General features: G+C 39.4%; 1 protein-coding gene and 1 pseudogene across 3 annotated transcripts in view; one reads left to right on the top strand and one right to left on the bottom strand.

The window, feature by feature from the left end:
• Window positions 1-25,410, top strand: part of FMN1 (formin 1) — a 310,736-nt gene that overhangs the window by 76,297 nt on the left and 209,029 nt on the right. For both annotated transcript variants that reach the window (XM_045900408.3, XM_064570714.1), the window contains exons 4-5: window positions 17,955-18,727; window positions 23,388-23,538. In XM_045900408.3, coding sequence (XP_045756364.1) covers window positions 17,955-18,727; window positions 23,388-23,538 — 924 coding nt within the window. The remainder of the gene's footprint in view (window positions 1-17,954; window positions 18,728-23,387; window positions 23,539-25,410) is intronic.
• Window positions 1,231-1,995, bottom strand: LOC123861374 (ubiquitin carboxyl-terminal hydrolase isozyme L3-like; annotated as a pseudogene). The gene has a single exon (XR_006795017.3). The product of XR_006795017.3 is annotated as a ubiquitin carboxyl-terminal hydrolase isozyme L3-like (transcript).

Below are 25,410 nucleotides of genomic sequence, written 5' to 3'. Positions count from 1 at the left end.
AAAGAGAAAGATTTTGTTGCAAATGAAATCTTGCTTGGAAGTCCAACTGTTAAGTGGCATTTTATTAGGGTGTATTTATTTTACAGTCTTAAATTTATACAAATGTATACTTATTATAATGTCAATCTGTAACTGCTTTTTAAATTGAGATTATTTTATGCACAATAAAAATCACCCTTTATAGTGTACAAGTTTTGACAAACCCACGCAGTCATGTAACCATAACCACAATCAAGACATAGAACATTCCATCACCATAAAAAATTCCTCTGTGTCCCTTGGAAGACATCCTCTCTCCTGACCTCAGGCCCCTGGCAACCATTCCTGCTTTTTCTTTCCCTATAGCTTTGACTTGCCCAGAATGTGATATGAATGGAATCATATGGTATAGTGTATGGCCTTTTAAGTCCAGCTTCTTAACACAGTTGAGATTCATCCATATTATTTCTAATTAGATTTTACTTTGTGCATGTACCACCATTTGTTTATCCTTTCCCAGTTGAAGAACATTTGGGTGGCTTCCAATTTTGGCAATGTACTAGGGTCCTCCACAAAAAAAAATTAAACTAATAGGATTAAACTAAACTCGAGAGAGAGAGAGAGAGAGAGAGAGAGAGAGATTTATTTTAAGGAATGGCTCATGCAGTTATGGAGCCTGACAAGTCCCAAGATCTCCCAGGTGAGTTGACATGCTGGAGACCCAGGAGAGTGGGTGCCATAGTTCCAGCCTGAAGGCCAAAAATCTTGAGACCTAGGAGGAGCCAGTGTTGATGATTTCATTCCAAGGCAGGAAGAAACTAATGTCTCAGTTCAAAGGAAGTTAGGCAGGAGGAGTTTTTTCTTGGCAGGAGAGTGAACCTTTTTGTTCTATTCAGGTCTTCAACTGATTGGATGGTACCCACCCCTGTTAGGGAGAGCAATCTTCTTTACTCAGTCTACTGATTGATTCAAATGTTAATCTCATCTAAAAACACCCTCAAAGAACACCCAGTGGCCCAGTCAAGTTGACACACAAAATTAACCCTCATGGGTGATTATTAATAAAACTGCTAAAAACGTATGTGTATGGATTTTCATGTGAACATGTTTTTTTTTTTAATTCACAAAGTTTAATCAGTCAAGTTAATGAAAATATCAAAATTTTTGAGTTAGTGTATGGCGGCAGAAATTTAATTTTTGCAATTTAATTTTTTGTATTAATTTTGCAAATAATACAGTATTTGATGTTTCCATCACTGACAAGCTATGCTGCAGATAGAGCAATGGTGTTGAATTTCAATTCATCAGGGTCACGTTCCATAAACTTCTTGCAAACTTCTATGGCATCCTTTAATAAAGTTTCATCACTAGTTTCCCCATGGTTAATTGGAAACTTTCCGTCCATCTAATTCATAGAGATGCCCCTCTACATGAACTAATGCAATAAAATGAAGATCTACTTTTTCATCTATACTTGGTGCCTCAGTCTCACCTTCATGGGCACTGGTCTCATGGTGACTCGAATAGCATCATAGTTCTCTAGGTATCTGGCTCGTTCTTCAGGACTCATTGACACAGACTCCTCAAGGAATTTTTTCAAGGTTGATCCAGATTCAAAGTGCATCTTGTCTTTCTTGTTGGCAATAGCATGGATCAGTCCAGTTGTTCCACAGGCATTGCTGATTGTTTGCTTCATGAAATATACTGATGATGTAACATCTTGTCCCTGAGATTTTATTTTTTCCTCCTCTTCTGTTCTGAATATTTCATACTTTTCTGTAATAGGGAAGAGAAGTAACACTGCACACACTGGTCTTGGTACCATGCTAAGGAGTTCAGGATCCATTCCATATACATCAACAAACTGCCAGTTAGGATGTAGACCTAATTGTTTGAGAAACTGGTCAGTGACCTTGGGATTGGCCTCCAGCGGGAGCCAGCGCTGACCCTCCGTTGCCGCTCCGCCCTGGCCCCTCTCCAGGTCTGACAGCCGCCGCCGTCACAGCTGCCGCCACTTCCGCCCCCCCATGTGAACATGTTTTAATTCACCTGGGCAAATACTTAGAAGTGGGACTGTTGGGTCACATGGCAAGTGCATATTAACTTTATAAGAAACAGCCAAATTGTTTTCTCAAGTAGCCGTGCCATTTTACATTCCCATTGGTCACCTAGGAGAGTTCCAGTTGCTCCACATCCTCCCGAGCCCTTGGTATTGTCAGATGGGTCAGTTTTCCTCTCTTCCCCTCCCTTCCTTTCAATAAATACGTAGTGGTATCTCATTGTGGTTTGGTTTAAGGGATGTCAAGCATCTTTTTTATGTGCTTAAATGTTCTCCATATATCTTCTTTCATGAGCACATTTGAATCATTTACCCATTTTGGAAGGAGGAGGTTGTTTTTTAAATTTTTGTTTTAACAGAGTTCTTTTTATGTTCTGGGTACAAGTTCTTTGTCAGATATGTATTTTGTGGATAATTTTCTCCCAGTCTGAGGCTTATGTTTTATTTTAACAGTGCCTTGCCAAAATTGAACTTTTGAAAAAATTCAATTTATCAATTTTTGTGATGGTTTGTGCTTTTGATGGCATATTTAAGAACTCATTAAGAGTACATTTATTGTGTTGACCACTGAGTAATGCATAGAATTGTTGAATCACTATATTGTACACCTGAAATTAACACTGTGTGTTAATTATACTTCAATTTTTTTAAAAAAAAGAAAAAGAACTCTGCCTACACCAAGGTCATAAAGGTCCTCTCATATGTTTTCATGAAGATGCTTTTTTGATAAAAACAAATTTGAATTTAGGAGTTTTAAATTTAGAGTTTTCAATAAGCCACAGCATCCAATTACTTTATTTTACTAGAAGAAAATTACAAAAATCACATTTTATAAAATATATGGTTAAAAATGGAGTTAAAAAATTTTTTTCCCTTAAAATCCTAAGGTTGTATTCAGTTTTAAAACAATCCTTAAGATTGAAACATGTATTACAGGAAATTTTTACATCGAATTAATAACAAGAATGGCTGCAATTATTTTTATAATTTTTATTTTTTTAATTTATTTTTTGCATCCTGCTTTTTTTTTTTTTTTTTTTTTTGACAGAGAGAGACACAGCGAGAGAAGGAACACAAGCAGTGGGAGTGGGAGAGGAAGAAGCAGGCTTCCCGCTAAGCAGAGAGCCCAATGTGGGGCTCAATCCCAGGACCCTGGGATCATGACCTGAGCCAAAGGCAGACACTTAATGACTGAGCCACCCAGGCATCCCTTTTTAAATTTTTTTTTATCTTTTAAAGATATTATTTATTTATTTGTCAGAGAGAGAGCACAAACGGTGGGCGGGGGGCAGGGAGGCAGAGGGAGAGGGAGAAGCAGACTTCCCCGCTGAGCAAGGAGCCTGATGCAGGACTCGATCCCAGGACTCTGGGATCATGACCTGAGCCGAAGGCAGACGTTTAACTGACTGAGCCACCCAGGCGTCCCTGGCTGCAATTATTTGTAATCATACACATTACTCTGTCAACACGCACCAAGTATAAAATTAAATGCCAAAATCACCTGTTTTTCTCCTCATTCTTTGCTTGTTATCAGACAACAAACTGTTTTGCCAAAGTAGGGGCCTGCACAGAGCAGATGAACCTGAGCCTTGGCTGTGCTTCATTGAATATGTATCTGTGCTGTAGCAATATACTTACATGTATAAGGGCAAGCCTGAATTTTAAAAAAGAAAGAGACCAGTGTAGAGTTACAACTTTCCTAATCAATGAGATTTGTCTTCAGAACATCCAAATAGATCCCAAAACATGTCAGGGGAAACTTTGTATTCCAGATTGCCAGAAAAACCAAAAAGAAAAACATAAACAAAGCCAAATACCTTAGTACTAGATGTGCTGTTAGCATTGAAATGTGTATTTTTTATATAACTTTCTGCATTTCTTAAAGTCCTTGTTGTTTTTAGGTTAAATATCCTTTTAAAATAACATTAAAACTAAGTGTTTGCAGAACTGTTCAGATACTCCATGGATCCCAAGACACCTGATTTGTAAGTTTTCTGATCTTTTTTCTAACCTGTTTATTTTACAGATGAAGACAATAGCCAGAGATAAGAAGGAAATTTGAGGTCGTACAGCAGTCTTATGCTGAACTAAATCCAGGCACTCTGACCACTATTTCAGTGTTTTTTCCATTACCTGACCCAGTCTCTCCAATTATAGTAGAAAATATTTCTCCTTGGGTCCATTACTTAGAGAATAAAGACTATCCTTAATTTTGTGAGCCCTTTTCTGGCATCTCAACGTATATCTTATACAATGAGTGTGCCTTTTGGCTGGGGTGAGCAATTTTTGGAAATTTAAGACATTTCCCTTCCTAGCTTCCTTAGAGGACATGTCCTAGACCAGAGCCCAGATCTTAATGAAAAACATATAAACCCTCTTGTTTGTTTTCCTTGTCGATTAACCTATAATTTTAAAACCATTCAATGGCAGATTTATCAAGTGACTAATCCCTAGGAAGACTCAAAGTGGTGAGGAGAAGGTGGTTGTGGCCTAGGCACACATCATTGGTCATTTATTCAAACACGTTAAGGTAGGAAGCCAAATACCTCCCTGATTACTCATTGGAAATATATTCAGGGAGGTTAGTTATAAGTGTTTGGGCCTGGAGTGGCCTGTTCCTGTGTAGTAGAAGCAACATGAATAACTTGGGATATCTTTGCTGGACAAATCAACCGGTGTGGTCTTGGTTTTCTTCAGTTCTCAAGAAAAATGTTATGTGTCAATAATAATAATGTAAAATCCATATATATATATAGCTCAGCTGTCTTGAAGATTGAAGCTGACAAATATCTCTTCTCAGCTGGAATGTCTCAAAGTATGGATTGTTTCTTTTTTTTTTTTTTTAAAGATTTTATTTATCTATTTGAGAGAGAGAGAATGAGAGACAGAGAGCATGAGAGGGAGGAGGGTCAGAGGGAGAAGCAGACTCCCTGCCGAGCAGGGAGCCCGATGCGGGACGGATTGTTTCTTAATTATTATCATTTCTCTGACACTTTTCACAAGATCTGATGCATTATAGATGCTCATTAAAGCTTATTTGAACATTAGATGGTAGAGAAACTTTGGTATAAGTGAGATAAGACCTGTTTCCAGTCTCTCTGGTTCATATAACACTATGAAGAGTAAATCCATAAGTAGGAATTTGTCACAATCTCTCCCCTGATCATCTTCTTGCTACCAGAGAGCTATGACTTTGGGAAAGAGGTGGAAACTTTTTTCTAATCAGTAATCCCAGAGTTTATGCGTGTCACCTTTACTTTCTGTACCAGACAGAACTCAACAACTAGTCCCTCCTCACGTGCTCCCATTTGATAATGCTATTTAAGTGACCCAATATCATTTTTCACTTCAAGAAAAAAATACAAAGTTTGGGAGTATGTGAGGCAAATATAACTGAGGAATCCACTTGACAGTTTCCAAAATGATACTATGGGACACGTTGGCATTGACCATAGGATGGTGTCCCTTCATAGACAGTGCATGAGTTGAGAAGGAAATATTAAAGTAATTGCTGTAATTACTTAAAGTACCTCAGTTTGTTGCCACATTGGGGACCAGGATTTACCATTTGTTGCTTCTAAGCTCACAGGTATTCTGCAGTGGGTCATACATACTTTATTGGACTAGCTGTAGCTCCAGTGGTGTTAATAATACAACATGAAATTCCAAGTCCTCTCTCTTAATAGAGGAGTTAGTGTGTTGGCTCATTGCCTAAAAATGTGCAGTCTTGGGTTTGCTCATTAGGTTTAGAATTACTTTTTGCAAAAATGAAGTCTGAAAATCATTTTCATGGATCTCCCAAGGTACATCCATTCTGTGACTTACACTACATTTAGTGATATTAATAACTTAGGAATAAAATGTTACCAGAATCCCCTGTGAGTAATGATTTTTTTTTTCTTTTATTCCACAAAAGCACTCTGGCTACAATTAAGTTTTGTTTTGTTTTGTTTCCCAGGTAGGAATCTCAGTCCAGATTTCAAAACTTCTGTTTTACTTCCCCACTACTTCCTTGGATGATGATCCATGGTTATATTTGTTTATTTTTGAAGTATATTCCTGAATCATCATAAAAACTATCAGATGGCAAAAAATAATGCATGACTTTATCTAAACAGCAAACTGAGCCACTGGTGTGTTTTCAGAGCACCTTAATGAGTCTGTTTGACCTTGTGTGTACATTTGCATTAATAATGAGGGTTGGGACTCTATTTTTATATGGCTTAGACAATATTGTGCTTTAAATCTTTATCAAGCTTTCATGAGCAGAGCTGTAACCTAGGAAGTTTTGAGAGGAAGAGATATGATGAAGTCTTGTGTGTGGAAATTATTAGCATTTTAGAACTAAAGGAAAACTTACTAAGTATTTTAGATATTAATAAAATGAGGATTAGAGGAAGTAAAAAATTCTGGAAGTCCAAGTAGCTCATGACTGAAATAACCAGGAGAGGAATCCAGATCTTTTGACCCTCAGCCAGTGCTTTCCACTTACTAGGAACCAAAAAACTTCAGATCTATTACTTACCCAGTGACTCCGGTTCTTTTCCAGAAGGATGGAGGGCAAATATTTTAAAGAAAGCATCTTTTGTCAGAAAGTATCTCTATTTTTGTGTTGGCATTCTGATTTCAGAGTAGTGAATGGGAAAGATTATTAATAACTGAGGATCCAGGATAAGGTGAAAAAAGCTCTAAAGTGAAAAGCTCTGGATTTGAATCTATCTCATTGGCAATTTACTTACTGTCTCTATGCCCCTCTTCATCTTAAAAACAGTTACAGTACCAGCCTTGTCAGAGGTTGTTGCCATAATTATAAACATTAATGTAATACAAATGCATTGTAAACCATAGATAGTATGTAATGTTGTTAGTCAATAATTATTATGGACCGCTTTCTTACACCAAAATAAAAAATAAATTCAAAATGGGTAAAAGACCTAAATGTGAGACATGAAACCATAAAAGTTCTTAAAGAAAACAGTAATCTCTTGGACATTGGCCTTAAAAACACTTTTCTAGAAATGACTCCTCAGACAAGGGGAACAAAAGCAAAAATACACCTTTGGGACTATACCAAAATAAAAAGCTTCTGCACAGTGAAGGAAAACATCAATAAAAAGAAAAGGCAACCTACTGAATGAGAGAAGATATTTGCAAATGATGTATACAATAAGGGTTAATATAAAAAAATATATAAAGAACTTATACAACTCAACACCAAAAAAAACCCCAAATAATCTGACTTAAAAATGGGCAGAGAACCCGAATAGACATTTTCCCAGAGAAGACCTACAGCTAGCCAACAGACGCATCAGGGAGATGCAAATCAAAACCACAATGAGCTATCACCTCAGTCAGTCAGAATGACTAGAATCAAAAAGACGAGAAACAACAAGTGTTGGTGAGGATGTGGACAAAAATGAACCCTTGTGCACTATTGGCAAGGATGTAAATGGGTGCAACCAGTATAGGAAAACAGTATGGGGTTTCCTCAGAGAATTAAAAATAGAAATACCAGAAAAAAACAAAACAACTAATAGCAGAGATATGGAAACATCCCAAGTGTCCATCAATAGATGGATAAAGAAGATGTGAGATATATACACACACACACACACACAGAGGAATACTACTCAGCCATAAAAATTAACTAGACCTTGGCATTTGTGACAACATGGATGGACCTAGAGGCCCATGCTAAGGTTATGCTAAGTGAAGTAAGTCAGAGAAAGATAAATACCGTATGATTTTATTTATATGTCAAATCTAAAAAACAAAACAAAAACCAAACAGACCCATAAACAGACCCCAGAGAACAAACCTGTGGTTACCAGAGGTGAGGGTTTGGGGCAGGGGATGGGTAAAATGGGTGAAGGGGAGTGGGAGGTACAGGCTTCCAGTAATGGAATAAACCAATCAGAGGGATGAAAGTTATGACATAGGGAATATAGTCAGTGGTATTGTAATAGCGCTGTATGGTGACAGATGGCAGCCACACATTTGTGGTGAACAAGTCACTATGTTGTACACCTGAAACTAACATTACATTGTGTGTCCGCTGTTCTTCAATTTTATTTTTTTTTTAAGATTTTATTTATTTATTTGAGACAGAGAGAATGAGAGAGAGAGAGCACATGAGAGGGGGGAGGGTCAGAGGCAGGGAGCCTGATGCGGGACTCGATCCAGGGACTCCAGGATCATGACCTGAGCCGAAGGCAGTTGCTTAACCAACTGAGCCACCCAGGCGCCCCTGTTCTTCAATTTTAAACATTATTATGAAATACTATTATTTTAGCTACTATCAATTCAAAAATGGTAAAGAGGAAAGAGCATGCATTTAATATCAACACGATTTAAGTTTCTCTGTCACCATTTTCCAGGCATGGGGTCTTATAGAAGTTAACACATCCCCCAGATGTCTGCCTTACAGAGTTGCGAGGATTAAATTAAGGCACCTCGCATGGGGTCTAGCACACTTACTTTACGTTGGTTTCTTTTCTCTCACTATCTTGACTGAACATCAGCATGGCAGATGATCCCTGGAGATAGCACCATTTTTACACGTGTGTAATTTAACTTTATACTCGACAGCCTTGCATGTGTTGGGTTTTACTCCCAAGTCAACTTAAGCGTTGTTTTATCTTTTGATTCCTTTTTACTCCTTTTCCTGCCCAGTTTCTTTATTTATTCCTCCTAGCAAGTTCTAATTACATTGATGTATCAGATGTGCCTCATGTTTCTGAGTGTCCCTGAGATGGCCTCTTAGTTGTAACATGATGTGATTTATTTCTGATAAGAACAAAAAAAATTATTGATAATAGTTGATTAAAACCAGCTATTGTTAACTGCTGGGAATTTTGTCAAGCCCAGTGCCATTCTTTTTATTAATAGAGACTTGTTTTTATAGTAACAAGTGTAAGTTAATTACACAGGGAATTACTGAAGCCTTTGTACAGCCTTCAACAACAAAACAGGAAAGCCAGGATGCCCACATCCAAAGCCATAGAACCACTGTCTTCTCCCTTAACCTCACTCTGTGAGGCCCCAGTTCCATCCCTTTGAGGGACTTGATGCCCTTGGGCCCCCCCCCCTTTATTTCCTTCCATCTGCTCAGACTGCACTTCTCTGAAGTGGTGAAGCTTCATTGTGCTTCTGTGCCGTCCCTGGGAATATTCTAGCTCGCCCCCACCTCGAATGTAGAATTTGGAAGAGTCCCTGGAAGAGGTTGACTGACTCAAGTTGTACAGCAGATAACCTGAATTTTTACTGGCCCTGGCAGCACCACTGGGAGAGATTGTTCGTAACAACAAAATGCTAACAGATGATTTTTCCACATCGCTTGGCACCATCATGATGTCTTTCATCAGCAGGCACTTTTCCACGTTCTTTTTGACAGACGTGTTTGTGGGGACCAGACAAGCAAAAGTCTCCCTCTGTTGCTTGAGTTTCAGTACAGTGTGTTCCTTCGATGATATCTCCGAGCAGTGGTAATGTGAAGGATATTAAAAAATAATGAGGATTTGGTAAGGGGAAGGAAGGACGAGCCCCTGAGGAGGCTGGGGGAGTTGCCTAGAGTCTAGTCCCTAATCAGATTAAAACCACAAATGTGGTTAGATTCTACTGCATAGTTTATTATACTTATGGGAACAGCCTTTAAACTTGCTGTGGAAAGCACACTAATCCACAATATTTTGAATTGTTAAAATTAAATGAATGTCAACTTTTAGAAATACTCACACTTTAAAAAAAAAAAAACCCAAAAGCCCTAGATGTTTTATTTGAATTTTGTAGGCGATAATAACTATGAAATCTCAGTTTTATGTTGTGCGTGGGGCTGTCAAAGAGGAAGTGACCACATGTACCTCTCTTTAAAAATGTTTTTGAAGCTGGAAGTCTAGTTGGGTGGGTAATACAGAGGCACAAGGAAGTCTTGATATTTAAAACTAAGGAAATAATTCAATTCCATAAGCATTTATGGATCACTAACAAGACAAGCAATATGCAATGTTCTGGAAGTTCAGGCATGAATAAGGCACAGTCCCCAACTGCCTGGAGCTTTTAGATTTACAAAGAAGATAAGCATAAATGACTATAATGCGATGTGAACCTAGCAAGTTCTTTGGCAACAATGTCAAAGAAAAATTCTTGTCAGGAAGAGTCAAGAAAAGTTTAAGCCAGAGGGTTCAGCTGAACTTGACTGAATTTTCCTTTAGGGCTTTTGCTAGGTGGAAATGGGCAGAAAAGGTGTTGTAAGTAGTGCAAATAGCATGTGTAAAAGCATAAAAATGGGGTTGAACATAAGCTGATTCTGTAGTGGTGCAGCACAGGGAAAGTATAGAGAAGTATCTGGAAAAGTTAGCAGAGGCCAGGTTTTAAGGAGCCATGAGGCATCATGGAAAGAATGTAGACTTATCTGCCGTGTGGAGTAACTATTTTCAATATAGGTAATGAAGGGGTATTCCCCTTGTGGGGACATATCAGAATCAGGAAGGGGCTTTTCCAAATAGCACATGTTCCTTTGGCAATTCTGAAATGACCCAAGTGTAAGTCATTGCCAAAAAGAATCCACTGATACCGTGGTTTCATACTGTCTCAGCTGTGCTTGGAGCAGAGTAAAGATTAAGGACAGTGTCTGTTGATTTCAACTCTGGATGCCCTTTGGAATCCCTTGGCGAGCTTTAAGGATATCAGTGCAAGGACACCATCTCAGATCTCTGAGAATGGTGCTGCCCATCGGTATTTTTTTACAGAGCTCTCTAGGTGTTTCTAATGGAGAGCAGGCTGAGAAGCATGACAAGAGACAGATAGAAGTAGTGCCAGTAAGGAAAAGGAAGATTAAAACAAAATGGTTTAATTGGGATTGTTCTCTTAAGGATTGTGAATTTGCATCTTTCTTAGCAGGAGATATAGATCACTAGGCTATTGTAAATGGGAAGAGGATGCACTTAAAAATGAAAGCAGTAGAAGCAATCAAGTTATGAGTCAAAGAAGGTGGATAAAAACATGGATAAACATAGATAAAACTTGAGGAAGATGTCAAATCTCAGCACCTGTCTCCTTTCAAATGGGATATTGGGATGAATGCAGAAAAACAGATTTTCAGCAGGGAGGGGGGAAACTCCTAGTACTTCATATGACCTAAAGATCATTTAACTAGGAATAAGTGGAAGGTTTACAACTATTTTGTCTCCCGTGTACACGCATCATGTTCAGTGTGAAAGTAAAGGAGCCTGAAAAGAGAGTCACCAAGGGTTCAAAAGCATTATGTTCCCTTGACCCAGCCTCCTCTGTAGTTTTGGCTGGAAGGAACTGGGCTTGGTATTTCATAAAGATTCCCAGGATCTTAGGCAAACTTTGTCCAGGAAGGAGTATATGATTATCTGACCGAATACTCTGGGTTTGATTCACCAAATCACCAGCAGTCCTTCTAGCTGTGGCTCTAGGTAAAGAGAGGAAACAGCACATAGTTTCACACATGCAAAGTGGAAGGGGCATTTAACAGAAAGTAGAGAGGAAAACAGGGTTAACAACTAGCTTTGCCAAAGGTTTGATTATTAGGGTTTCTTATTATAATCCCAGTATATTGGTATGGAGTATATGGAAATTCAGTATTTCTTTCTTATTTGGGAATTCTACATATCCGTGGATACGGATTGTGAGGAAGCCATTCATGGAATCCATGCTTAGTGATCTGTCCCCTTACTTGGGGCGTTTGCAGGAGAGAAGGGGTGTTGAGAGAAGATGGCATTTGCAAAGGCCCAGATGCATGAATGAGCATGGTCCTGGGAGAGGCAAGATGCTATGCAAGAGTGGAATCCGGGCCTATCTAGGGAAAAGGCAGGAGCCAAAGTGGAGAAAGTTGACAGAAAACAGATCAAAGGAGACTTCAGTGTGTCCATGCTAAAAAGGTTCAGTGTCGGGGCGCCTGGGTGGTTTAGTCGTTAAGCGTCTGCCTTCGGCTCAGGTCATGATCGCAGGGTCCTGGGATCGAGCCCTGCATCGGGCTCCCTGCTCAGTGGGAAGCCTGCTTCTCCCTCTCCCACTCCCTACTTGTGTTCCCTCTCTAACTGTCTCTCTCTCTGTCAAATAAATAAAATCTTAAAAAAAAAAAAAGGTTCAGTGTCAGTCTGTAAATAATGGCCAATTATTGAAGAGATATCAAAGAATAAAAATCTGCATTTATTAAAAAATTCTCCTGGAATCATTGTGGCTTAACTGTGGTCAGGAAAATTAATTAGGTGGTTGTTGCCGTTGTCTAGATAAAGAGGACCAACTGAAAAGTTGAGGTGAGGCAGTGGGAATGGAAGGAAGGGAATGAATCAGAGAAACCAGTGAGGCTTATTGATAAATAGTATGTTGGGAATGAGAGAGAGAAAGCAAGAAATCCCTTATGACACCCAGGTTTCTGAATGTGATGACTGGGAAGATGAAGATGCCATTAACTGCAAGAAGGCATTTCAGAGGAGGAACAAATTGAGGTTTGGCAGTGACAAGCTCATGATGAGTTCAGACGTGTTAAGTTTGAGGTGGCTGATTAAACATGAAGGTTGATCAATCAGGAGGATGTTTGGAATTAGGGCTTTAAGGTGACACTTTGGAAATAATAGTGTATAGGAAATGAGTGTTGCCATACCCTATAAGTATACAAGATGGTCCAGAGAGATTGTGTAGTGTGAGAAGGGTGAAATGGCAAGCAAGATCCATAGGGAACAACATTTAAGGGATGAATGGAGGGAGAAGAGTCTACAGATTGACTGGAGAGCGCTGAAAAGTGGGAGGAAGTTGGGGGCGGGTAGAGAAAGTATATCAGGAGTTAAGGAAGCAGAGAGAATTTCAAGGCCCAGGCAAGAGTCAACTCTTAACACTGCAACTTAGAGGGCAAGATCACAGCAAAGTGCTGACCAAATGTAACACTCAAATTGCAGGATTTCAATGAATTGGGGGTGGGGCCGGGGGCAGAAGCCAATTATTATTGTTTGAAAGGAGAATGGATGAGAAAGTAGATCAAGCGAGAGTTGTATGCTTTTTTCCCCAAAAATTCTGCTTTGAAAAAGAGACAGTGAGGAAGAAAGGACAACAGAACAGAATAAGAAGGTATCTTTAGGGGTGCCTGGGTAGCTCAGTTGGTTAAGCATCCGACTGTTGGTTTCGGCTCAGGTCATGATCTCAGGGTCCTGAGATCGAGTCCCATGTCAGGCTCCCTGCTCAGTGGGGAGTCTGCTTGAGATTCTCCCTTTCCCTTTGCCCCTCCTCCTGCTCACACACTCTCTCTCTCTTAAAAAATAAATAAATAAAGTAACTTTATTTTTGCTTTAGATGGATAGAGCATGATGCGGGGAGCCTGCTGAGAGCTGAAAGCAAGATGGTGTGGCCACTGGCCTCTGGGACAGTGGCAAAGAGACAGTAATAATGGTAGCAAACTTATGTGGCACCTACTATGTTCCAAACACTCCTCTATATGTTGTTTTATATATATAAACTCATCTACTTCGCAGCCGCCTTATGAGGTGGAATCTGTTAGTATCCCCATTTTACTTATGAGAACACTGAGGTCCAGAGAAGTTAAATAACCTGCCCAGTTTGTGCTCTACCCACTGCACTAAGCAAATGCATTACAGAGTCACCAAAACAATGTATAGGTACATATATCAGCTTCAGCGGCTTCAGAAGATCATTGGTTAAGAGGTAGATGGGAAGGGCATGGGACAAGACCAAGGTGTTTGCTGTAGATACAGGTCAGTTGTGTGATAAAGGGAAAGTCTCTCTGTGGAACATGTCTTTGCAACTTTTTCCTATTATTAAGAAGCTGAAAATTTTTGGCTCATCAATGTTATTTGACTCTTAACTTTCTTGGAAGAAGGTTAGTTGGGAACAACACGCCAGAGTTAGTTTGTTGTGGCAGAAATGAACTAGTCACTGTAATGAAATTGACGTGTTGGCAAGCGATTCTGTGGACATCAGGGCTGGGCTGTAGCTAGAGGTGGGCAAGAGAGGGAGGGGGAGATGGTGACGGGCAGGATGTTGAAACACAGATTATCTTGATCACATAGTTGAATGAAACTTGAAATTACATTCAGGCATTTGGTAGTAGAACTCCTGAAAGATTGGGTAAAGTTTTGTATTTGTACTACTTTGTTTATCCAGACTTGCTAAAGCTTTTCCTGGTTTGGTGCCCATCATTCCACAAAGGTGGCATTATTTGGAAATGTGAAAGAATAATTGCAAATCTGTTAGTCTTTTCTTCTAATATTATCATTAGCAATAATACCTAAGAGTAACATTTATTCAGATGTCATGTACATTTCTAAAAACCCTAGAGATGGCTCAAAATCATCCTCACTTTACACTTGGGGAAACTCAGACTTGAAGACATGAAGTCCCTTGCCCAAGGTTGTAAAGCTAGTAAGTGGCTAAGCTGGGATGCAAATGAGGTAGTATGAATCCAGAGCTCAGGTGTCTAACCCTCTGTGCTATATATGAAATAGATGGTGTCCAGATTTTGCCTGTTTTTTCAGAGTTGCATCAGACTGCCATGTTTACGTGTGAGAAAATCAACTTTAGAAAAACCTTGCCTCTAGTTCTACTAACCATAGTTACTTGGGGGTTGGTTCCTAAGGGAAAAAGGCTAGTATAAATATAGTTATAAGGTGTCTTAATGAATGTGGAGAATCTTCACATGTCTTTACCTTCTCTGATGAGGTCATTACAAATATTTCTTTACCTTTTCAACGCAAAAGGGATCTGCGCTTGTGTACACTTTGGTGTTCTAGACATTTGTGGGCTGAAATTACAGTGAAGAGAGTTTTGTTGGCCATCAGGAAGGCCCATAGGACAATGACTGGTTAGAACTGTTGCTGTCGTTATATCTATCTACTACTTGTTGTGCTAGCTGCTAGAATACAGAGGTGAAGGATGGTACCCTCCCTGATTCCATCTCATGGGAATGTATAATCTGATGAGAAAGGCAGAAATTAAATGAGGTCACCAGAAATATTTAATTAACGTGAAACTGGATTCTGGAAACCCTAATAACATCATGAATTTGACTGTTTTCCAGTTAATCAAAATAGGCTAAATGGCTTTGAAGGCTGGGAAACAGACTAGTTAATGACCAAGAGCATGTCAGCTCTGTGCTAATAAGTGTAAAACCATAGATTCAAGGCATTGAAATAACTGAAAAGATAAGTGTTAAAAAGGTAAACGTCCTTCCCATTTACAAGTGCACCAAAAACTGTAAGATATTTAGGAATAAACCTAACCAAAGAGCTAAAAGATCTATACTGTGAAAACTATAGAACACTACTAAAAGAAACTGAAGAGGACACAAAGAAATGGAAAAATATTCCATGCTTATGGATTGGAAGAACGTATATTGTTAAAATGTCTATACTACCCAAAGTAATCTACACATTTAATGCAATCCCTATCAAAATACCACCACCATTTTTCACAGAGCTAGAACAAACAATCCTAAAATTTGTATGGAACCACAAAAGACCCTGAATAGCCAAAGCACTCTTGAAAAGCAGAGCTGGGAGGCATCACAATTCTGGACTTCAAACTATATTACAAAGCTGTAGTCATTAGGACAGTATGGTATTGGCATAAAAACAGACACATAGATCAATGAAACAGAATAGAAAACCCAGGAATGGACCCACAACTCTATGGTCAACTAATCTTTGACAAAGCAGGAAAGACTATCCAATGGAAAAAAAGATAGTCTCTTCAACAAATGGTGTTGGGAAAACTTATTTTCTTACACCATACACAAAAATAAATTCAAAATCAATGAAAGGCCTAAATGTGAGACAGGACTCCATCAAAATCCTAGAGGAGAACACAGGTAGCAACCTCTTTGACCTTGGCCATTGCAACTTCTCACTAAACATGTCTCCAGACACAAGGGAAACAAAAGCAAAAATGAACTATTAGGACTTCATCAAGATAGAAATCTTCTGCACAGCAAAGGAAACAATCAACAGAACTAAAAGACAACCTATGGAATGGAAGAAGATATTTGCAAATGACATATCTCATAAAGGGATATACATATAAAGAACTTATAAAGTTAACATGCCCCCAAAATAAATAATAAAGAACTAACAAAGAAATGGGCAGAAGATATGAACAGACATTTTTTTTTCTTTTTTTTTAAGATTTTATTTATTTATTTGACAGAGGGAGACACAGCGAGAGAGGGAACACAAGCAGGGGGAGTGGGAGAGGGAGAAGCAGGCTTCCCGCTGAGCAGGGAGCCTAATGCAGGGCTCAATCCCAGGACGCTGGGATCATGACCTGAGCCGAAAGCAGACGCTTAACGACTGAGCCACCCAGGCTCCCCGAACAGACATTTTTTCAAAGAAGACATCCAGATGGCTAATATACACATGAAAAGAGGCTTGACATCACTCATCATCAGGGAAATACAAATCAAAACCACAATGAGATACCATCCTACACCCGTGGTATCTCAAATTAACACAGGAAACAACAGATGTTGGCAAGGATGTGGAGAAAGGGGGGCCCTCTTATGCTGTTGGTGGGAATGCAAACTGGTGCAGCCACTCTAGAGAACAGTTTGGATGTTCCTCAAAAAGTTAAAAATAGAACTACCCTATGACCCACGAATTGTACTACTAGATATTTACCCAAAGGACATAAAAATACTGATTTGAAGGGGCACATACCCCCCAGTGTTTATAAAAGCAGCATTATCAACAATAGCCAAATTATGGAGAGAACCCAGATGTCCATCAACAGATGAATGGATAAAGAAGAGGTGGTATATAAAGAGTGGAATATCACTCAGACATCAAAAAGAATGAAATCTTCCATTTGCAAAGACGTGGATAGAGCTAGAGTATATTATGCTAAGTGAAATAAGTCCATCAGAGAAAGACCAAAGCCATATGATTTCACTGATATGTGGCATTTAAGAAACAAAACAGATGAACATAGGGGAAGGGCAAAAAAGAGAGAAGCAAACCATAAGAGACTCTTACCTAACTACAGAGGACAAACTGAGGGTTGATGGAGGGAGGTGGGTGGAGGATGGGCTAAATGGGTGATCGGTATTAAGGAGGGCACTTGTTGTGATGAGCACTGGGTGTTATATGTAAGTGATGAATCAGTCAATTCTACTCCTGAAACCAATGTTATACTATATGTTAACTAACTAGAATCTAAATAAAACATTGAAATAGAAAAAAAGGTAAATGTCTTATAAAATACAGTTTAAAATCCTGGGTATGTGGAAGACAAAAATAGCAAATCTTAATAGTCTCATTTTCTGTGTATTTGTATTGCTTATTTATTACTATATTATGAAAAATTATGAAACAGACCCAAGTATTGATCAGGGACAGCTTTAATATGGAAACTTCTAGAAAATACGCGTGTGATAGCTTCTTCTCACACCTTTTGTTTCTGCTGTGTTGGCCCAGAAACCCCATAGAAGAGGTATTCTAAGGGAGACTGTGAGGATAGCCAGAAGAATCTCCATTTTTTTCTTACAGTTTTCTTTTTCCAACCCCAAATTAAAAGTAATAAAAGATATATTCAAGCATGTTCAAATTTTTATGAACACTTTGTTTTGCTTTTGATATCAAAACGGGGTGAAAGTTCTTAGGGGACAGTTTTACTGTAAGCCTTAATCCATGGTAATTATTCCCCATGAGGTCAGATTGGATGAAATTATGCTTCTATTCCAACGGTTTAAGTCTTTGAAAAATTCCTAAAGTGAAATTTATACCCTGTCATATCCTCAAAAGAATGTCTCTGTGTTTCCCTGTGTTGATGTAGGCTGGGCTATGGTGGCACAGGGATGATATTGAGGTTTTTATTTCGGATATTTGTTTGTTTTTGGTCTTGTTTTTTAATAAATTCTTCACTCTCTTTCCCACTGCTATCTCTACAGGCTCAGTTTGAACTCCAGGCATTTCATATCCGGGGGGAGCACGCAGTGGTTACGGCAAGACTAGAAGAAACCATTGAAACTCTCAAACGGGAGACAGAACACCGATGGCGAGGAGGACGTGAAGAGATGAGAGATGTATGTATCTCCACTGACGATGACTATCCTCCAAAGACCTACAGAAATGTGTGCATCCAGACAGACAGAGAGACATTTCTCAAACCCTGTGAAGGTGAAGGCAAGACAATCAGAAGCAACCAGATAATACCCAAAAAGCTGAATATCTCCTCTCTAAGTCAGCTCTCTCCCCCAAATGACAACAAAGACACCCATGTAGCACTTCAGTCTGTGGAAGGCCTCTCACCAAGTCAGCAAAAGGCATCGCCTCCCCCTCCTGCACCACCCCTACCAGCAGCCACCCCTCCCCCTCCCCCTCCTCCTCCTCCCCTCCCACCTGGACTTGGACCTTTGCCACCAGTACCTCCACCACCACCTGTGAGTGCTGGACCGCCACCCCCTCCGCCCCCTCCTCTGCCTCCAAGTGCCGGGCCTCCTCCGCCTCCTCCTCCACCACCACTTCCCAATTCTCCTGCTCTGCCCACCAGTGGGGGGCCTCCTCCTGCTCCACCACCTCCAGGACTTGCACCCCCACCTCCTCCTGGACTCTTCTTTGGAGTTGGCCCTTCTTCTAGCCAATGTCCTCGGAAGCCAGCCGTTGAGCCGAGTTGCCCCATGAAGCCTTTATACTGGACTAGAATACAAATAAGTGATAAAAGGTAAGCCCAACTCCTCTGGCCCATTCTCAGGTTGTGAATTCCCAGGATTTTGCACAAGTGACATTTTATTCTTCCCAGTTGGATATCTGGGTACTGTGACATTCGTTTCTCAGATGCAGTATAGTGAGTACTTTGGATAAACAATGTTGGAGTGTTTAGAGGGAGAATGTCTGTCTCTACCAGGTCTTGTCTGTATTTGCTATAGACTGATGCTGGGAGAACAGTGTGTGCAATGTCAGATCCTTCTCTAAGATAAAGGTTCCATTTTACAGACTCTTCTTAGAGAAGAGCCCTGGTCTAAGTTGGAGCCTTCTCCAACATCCCTACAGCTAGCAAGTAATCATACGGACATAGAGTCTGAACCTATACTTGGGTTCACTGAAGATTTTTAGAATATCTATCTTGTCTTTCGATGGGATCATCAACCTTATGATCTGGATACTTAACAGGTATGTGTAATTTTTCAGGTTTTATTAGAAGAGCCAGACATAGCTGAGTCATTGGCTCTTTAGGTCAGAAGGGAGTCAAAAAACAGAAAATCTCTGCTTGAACTCTCATTCCCCTAACTGTTAAATGCCCTCACATCTTATACCTTGTTGCTCAGAGAAAGTGCAGTAGAGTACATCTAACATGTGTATAGCTTGTTAAGCTGGGTCTGTATGGCAGCAAGATAGGTTGGTTAGAAACTTCCATTCAAACATATTTGAATTTAATTTCTTCTGCCTCATTTCAGAGTCTGTCAAGAGGACAATGAGAGAGATATTGACAATCTCTAGATTTGAAGTTCATTTGTTTGCAAACGACAGCAAATAGAGAACACATTTTTAAACATAAATTTTTGAACTTATTCCCCAAATCATTATGTGGTGGTGAATCTTTCAATTTATATAACATTTTGTATGTGGAAGGCAGGATATTAAAATAACATGAAATTCACAATTATAAAGCAACTGGAAATCACTATAGGAGGAGTGGGTATTACCTTCAAGCTACGCATATGGTGAACTAAGTTGATTATGTGCTTCATATTGGCCCCTTTCCTCTAACCAAAAAAAAATAAGGACCAAGAGTTTATGTGTGGAAATCTTGATGCTTTTTTAAAATGCTGATACTTTATTATTTCCCAAATGAATGGTTAAAGAGAGAGAGAGAGAGAAGATCCCGAAATAGCTCCTAATGATTAGTTGCAGTACTAATATTCCTTTTTGTCCCATTCAAGACTCAGATGACATTTCCTAAGAAATAGCTTCCCAGAATATTTATATGGAGCTGTGCTCCCTGATTAGTGTTCTCAAAAATTAATGTACAGACATTCCAGAGTGATGAATCCCACCTGTCAGCCCTGGGATAGTGTGTTCTGACAGCACATGGAACTGTTCCACACCTGTGTCTCACTAGCCTGCCTCCACTCTATTCCCCTCAAGACTCCATAAGCAACCAATATCCTAGACCATAGCAGTGGTATAATGGTACTGCTGGGAGATATGGGCCCTTTGCCCACTGTTCAAGGTGGGACAAGGTCAAGCTGGAGATAATCGTTATGTTTTTCGCTCCTTATGTAGTTGGCCATTTTGAGAACGAAAACAATTACATACTCAAGCTCTTACTAGTTTCACTATAAGTTTAGGGCTTCAGTTTTAAGCAAAATGAAAAGTAGATGAATGTACTGAGTTTCTGGCATGAAGACTGCAATATGGCCGCTTCCCGCTGCTCCACACATTTAGGCTCTCTTATCATGGGTCCCTCAGAATGGTTTTGTACCCTCAGAGCATGAGTACTTCTTTTAAACTAAAAGGCTGTAGATTTTCTGTGTAGTATTTATTTATGTACAAAACTAAAATTATTTAGGGTGTGTTTTTTAAAAAGAGAGGAAATGGTATTTTAGTATTTTGTACAACCAGGAGGGTAAGCACTGTGTATAATGTACCCATGGTAAATCTTGGTCTTGGTCTTCTGGGGATCTAGCAGTAAAATATGAATTTTCTCCATTATATATGTACTGCCTCTCACCCACCTGATTGTTTTTGTTACTAACATGAACTGATTTTTAACTTTTGCCATTTTGCATTCTTCAGTGTCTGTTTTCTGGCTTCTAGAATAGGGAAGAGACGTTTAGTTAAAGAAAAAGAAATCCTAATCTGTCTACTTTTTTGGCTTCCTAATAAATATGTTTTCCTAGTGAGTATCTTCTCCTCCTTCCTCCTCTCCTCCCTCCTCCCTCTACCATTTCTCCCCTCTCCAGTCTCTCTTTCCTCCTCCTCCTACCTCCTCTTCCTCTTCTTGTGAGCTAGATTTGTATGTTCAGTGGTCAGAGAGGAAGTGACCATTATAACAGAGGAGATGGTCTATTGTGAGCGAGTTCTTGTTACTGCCCAACCAAATGCCTGCTGTCCCCAACTCGCTGAGAGGTAGTATTCCAAAATTCTTTTATTTACTATTGGAAATGCCTTTTCCCATAGAAACAATGTAGTAAATGGTCATGAAGTGTTCAACCTATCAAAGCCAATTTACTCTAGAATAGGAGTGAGTTGCAGCCTACTTATACTAGCCCGAGCTCAGAGTCCTTGGAGCTGGGGCCAAGCAGTACAGCTGAAGGGATGGGGGTTGGGGAGGTGGGGGATGGATGGGCTGAACAATCCCCCTGTGCATCACACTACCTCCCTCTACACACCCTCTCCTCGGCTTCCCAGAACCTTCATGAGGCCCAGACCAGCAGCCCTTGACAGACTGCATGCTCCAAAATTCCCTGGCTCTCTTCTGCCATCAAGATCCCCCTTCCCAAGTGCAGCTGAGATTAGCACTTAACAGTGTTTGTGTTTCAAATGGAAGTTAAGTGAGTGGCAGAGGTGGGCGGCTGAGGCAGGAGCACAGGGATGGATGTACTTCGTTGGAAGTGTCCTAGATCTTGGGTGATGATTTCACAGGTATTCATTATACTCTTAAACATTATAGATGTCACACATATACTCTTAAATGGCTCAAATATTATAAAAAAGTGGAGAGAAGTGAATCTGAACAGACTAAAATGTTCGTATTTCATGGGAAAGGCAGACATGTAGCAAAATGTGAACACACAGATCCGAGAAGTCAGTCTTCCCATCTGTTTTGAATATGAAAATCGCCTTTTAGCATCAAAACATTTTGTGGACTACCCCATATAATAATAGTTCTTTTAGTTTTCAGTGATGGAAAAAAATACATATTAAAACAAAGGTAGGTACTTACAGATATTATGGATCATAATATAGACATATATTTGAAAAACAATAAATGTGTAGATGAAACATTATTTTTTTCTGTCTATGGGTATTAAGAGTGTTTAAAAATAATTTAAGACAGTAGACACTTGGGGGAAAATGTGTTCTGACTAAAGGAAGCCTGGATGGTAACCCTTCCAAGTTTTGGTCTCAGAGGCAGTTCTTTTATACCTGATTTTCCATATCTTCTTCTCTTTGTTTCAAAACTAGTGTCCCTGTTTTTTGAAGATAAAAAAAAAAAACCCTAGAGGGGTGCCTGGGTGGCTCAGTTGGTTAAGCGACTGCCTTCGGCTCAGGTCATGATCCTGGAGTCCCGGGATCGAGTCCCGCATCAGGCTCCCTGCTCGGCAGGGAGTCTGCTTCGTCCTCTGACCCTATCCCCTCTCATGTGTTCTCTCTCTCTCATTCTCTCTCTCTCAAATAAATAAATAAAATCTTTAAAAAAAAAAGAAATAAAAACAAACAAACAAAAAAAACCCTAGAAACAAAAAGTACAGCCTCCCCATGGCTGCTTTAGTTGAAATCTCTGCAGGGGCTGGTGCAATGAAGTTTTTTGGTTTGTTTTCATTGTTAAATACTGTTGTTGGGGCGGAGTGTTCTAAATCAAGTATTTCTAAATGAGCTCAGTCTGTTCACAAATTAGGGGTCTTGCCCTGAGTTGACATGAGCTAATCCTAAAAACCATTTTTAAAAGTATTAGAAAAAGCCCAAAGAGAGGGTAAATCTTTACCTTAGTAGAAGGTGAAGAATTTTTTTTTTTTAAGTATTTTTATTAAGAATTATCCCATCAATATCTCAGAATTGGTTATCTTTTCAGCATTTATATGATGCCCATTTTTACCCATGATGGAAACACTATAGACTGAGGGAGGAACAGCTTATATGGCATCAATCATGTAAATCGCAGGATTTCTGGTCCCACTTGGTTTCTCTAAATCTCTCTTTCTCTCTTTGATTGTATCTAATGATCATTCGGTTTTGGAAATGGTTGTTAGCTTTGATGTTCTATAGTATATTTTGACTTTAAAAAAAAAAGGTGTAACATGAAAAGCTCTTCTTCAAGCTTTACTAGAAGGAGATATATAAAAACATACATATATAAATATAAACAAACTGAGGGTTCTAGAGGGGATGGGGTGGGGGGATGGGTCAGCCTGGTGATGGGTATTAAAGAGGGCATGTACTGAATGGAGCACTGGGTGTTATACGCAACCAATGAATCATGGAACACTACATCAAAAACTAATGATGTAATGTATGGTGATTAACATAACATAATAAAATAAAATTAAAAAAAAATATATATAATCTTAAATGAGTTATAAAGTGAATTAGAGATTTCATTATATTCTGTTCTTTTCTGTTTTGATTTTAATGTTTAACTTATCATTTTCTCTTTTAAGCCAAAATGCTACACCAACCTTATGGGATTCCTTAGAAGAACCTGATATTCGGGATACTAGTGAATTTGAGTATTTATTCTCCAAAGACACAACTCAGCAGAAGAAAAAACCTCTGTCAGAGACCTATGAGAAAAAGAACAAGGTCAAAAAGGTACTGAATGACTATAGTAATCATTGTATTTTTTTGTCATACATGGGAATTCATTATGTGCTGCTGGTTTGCTGTTTTCCAAAAATGTTTTGCAAGGTTTTAAGTCACTGATGACAAAAGGGAGTCAGTAGTTTGAGAAATCTGTGCTTGTGCTTTCAGTCATACCTGAATTTTCAAACTATCTTCTTAATTTGATCTGGACTTTTTTCAGCTATTAATTCTATTGAAAAAAATATAAAATTTAACTTGTAATTAGTGAAAGTAATTATATAGAAAATATGTCTTACTCATTAACTTATTTATAAATGCATTTATTTATTTATTTATTTATTTTTTAAGATTTTATTTATTTATTTGACAGAGAGAGACACAGCGAGAGAGGGAACACAAGCAGGGGGAGTGGAGGAGGGAGAAGCAGGCTTCCCGCTGAGCAGGGAGCCCAATGCGGGGCTCGATCCCAGGACCCTGGGATCATGACCTGAACCGAAGGCAGACGCTTAACGACGGAGCCACCCAGGCGCCCCTATAAATGCATTCATTTAACAAACATTTATTGGGAGTATATTTATGCTAGGTTTTGTTTTAGGCCCTTGTGGTCCAGTGTGGTAACCATTAGCTACATGTGGCTGTTTAAGTAATACAATTAGATAAATTAGATAAATTAAAAATTCAGTCCTTCAATGGCATTCGCCACTTTCAGTTTTGTTTTTGTGGCTAGTGGCTACCCATATAGCACAGATTAAAAAAAAAAATGTCATTATAAAAGTTTTATTGGGTAGCACAGTCTGACATCTAGGATATGTTGGTGAGAAAACCCCAAAGACCTTTGCCCTGTGGTACTTATGTTAAAAATCAGCGTTAGAAACAAAACATTAAACCACTCGAAAAAGCAAGGTAAGGAAGATGGATTTTGGCAGGGTGAGGGCAGGGCTGCAGGGTTTTTTTGTTTTGTTTTGTTTTTAAAGATTTTATTTATTTATTTGACAAAGAGAGAGACAGCGAGAGAGGAAACACAAGTAGGGGGAGTGGGAGAGGGAGAAGCAGGCTTCCCGCTGAGCCGGGAGCCCCATGTGGGGCTCGATCCCAGGACCTCGGGATCATGATCCGTGCTGAAGGCAGATGCTTAACTGACTGAGCCACCCAGGCGCCCCAGGGCTGCAGTTTTAAGTGGAATGTTCAGAGTAGTCCTCATGGAGAAGTTGACTTTTGAGCAAAGACTTGAGGACTTGAAGTCAGAGGCTGCCAGCCATACATCAGAGAGCAAGTTCAAGATTCCCCAAGCTTTCGGGCAGATGTGAAGTTGAATGGCAGCTGAGCCATGCACAGGCTGCGTGACCTAGGTCAAAGTTCTTCCTCTCTTTGCTTCCATCCCCTCACTGTAACCTGAGATGATGACTACTCATATTATTATTCTAAGTAGTTATTAAATGAGGTAATTGATATATCGTGCTTAGCATAGTGTCTGAAGCCGTCAGCTCTCAACAAAGGATGGCTACTCTCATTTTGTTAGTGTTGATGTTACTGCTGCAAATTCTCAGCATTAGCATTTTGATAATAGCATAGATGGTGCGGAGGGAAAAGTATAATGCATCTATGGTTCTGCTCTTGATTTGCTGTGTGAGCTTGGGCTGCTCGTCTGTATTGTCTAGGCCATATTTCTTCCTTTTCTATAAAAATCTGAGTCTACCTGACCCACCAGGATGCTGTGAAATTGAATCTAAGAGGGTGTGAAGGAAATATTTTGAGAAGTGTTATACTGAATATTATCATCAACGCTTTATTCTTAAATTATTTAGCAGGCTTCATGCATTGATTCTTATCTCAAGGAACATTATGATTACGAAATCAGCTGTGCCTTAGAGGGGCAAAAAT

This window comes from Mirounga angustirostris, unplaced genomic scaffold (assembly GCF_029215605.1).
Source record: "Mirounga angustirostris isolate CCGP_5_RB_7025 unplaced genomic scaffold, mMirAng1.0.hap1 SCAF_9, whole genome shotgun sequence".
Classification (NCBI taxonomy): Eukaryota; Metazoa; Chordata; class Mammalia; order Carnivora; family Phocidae; genus Mirounga; species Mirounga angustirostris.
Note: the sequence above shows the minus strand (reverse complement) of the source record. Positions and strands in the feature narration are given on the sequence as shown.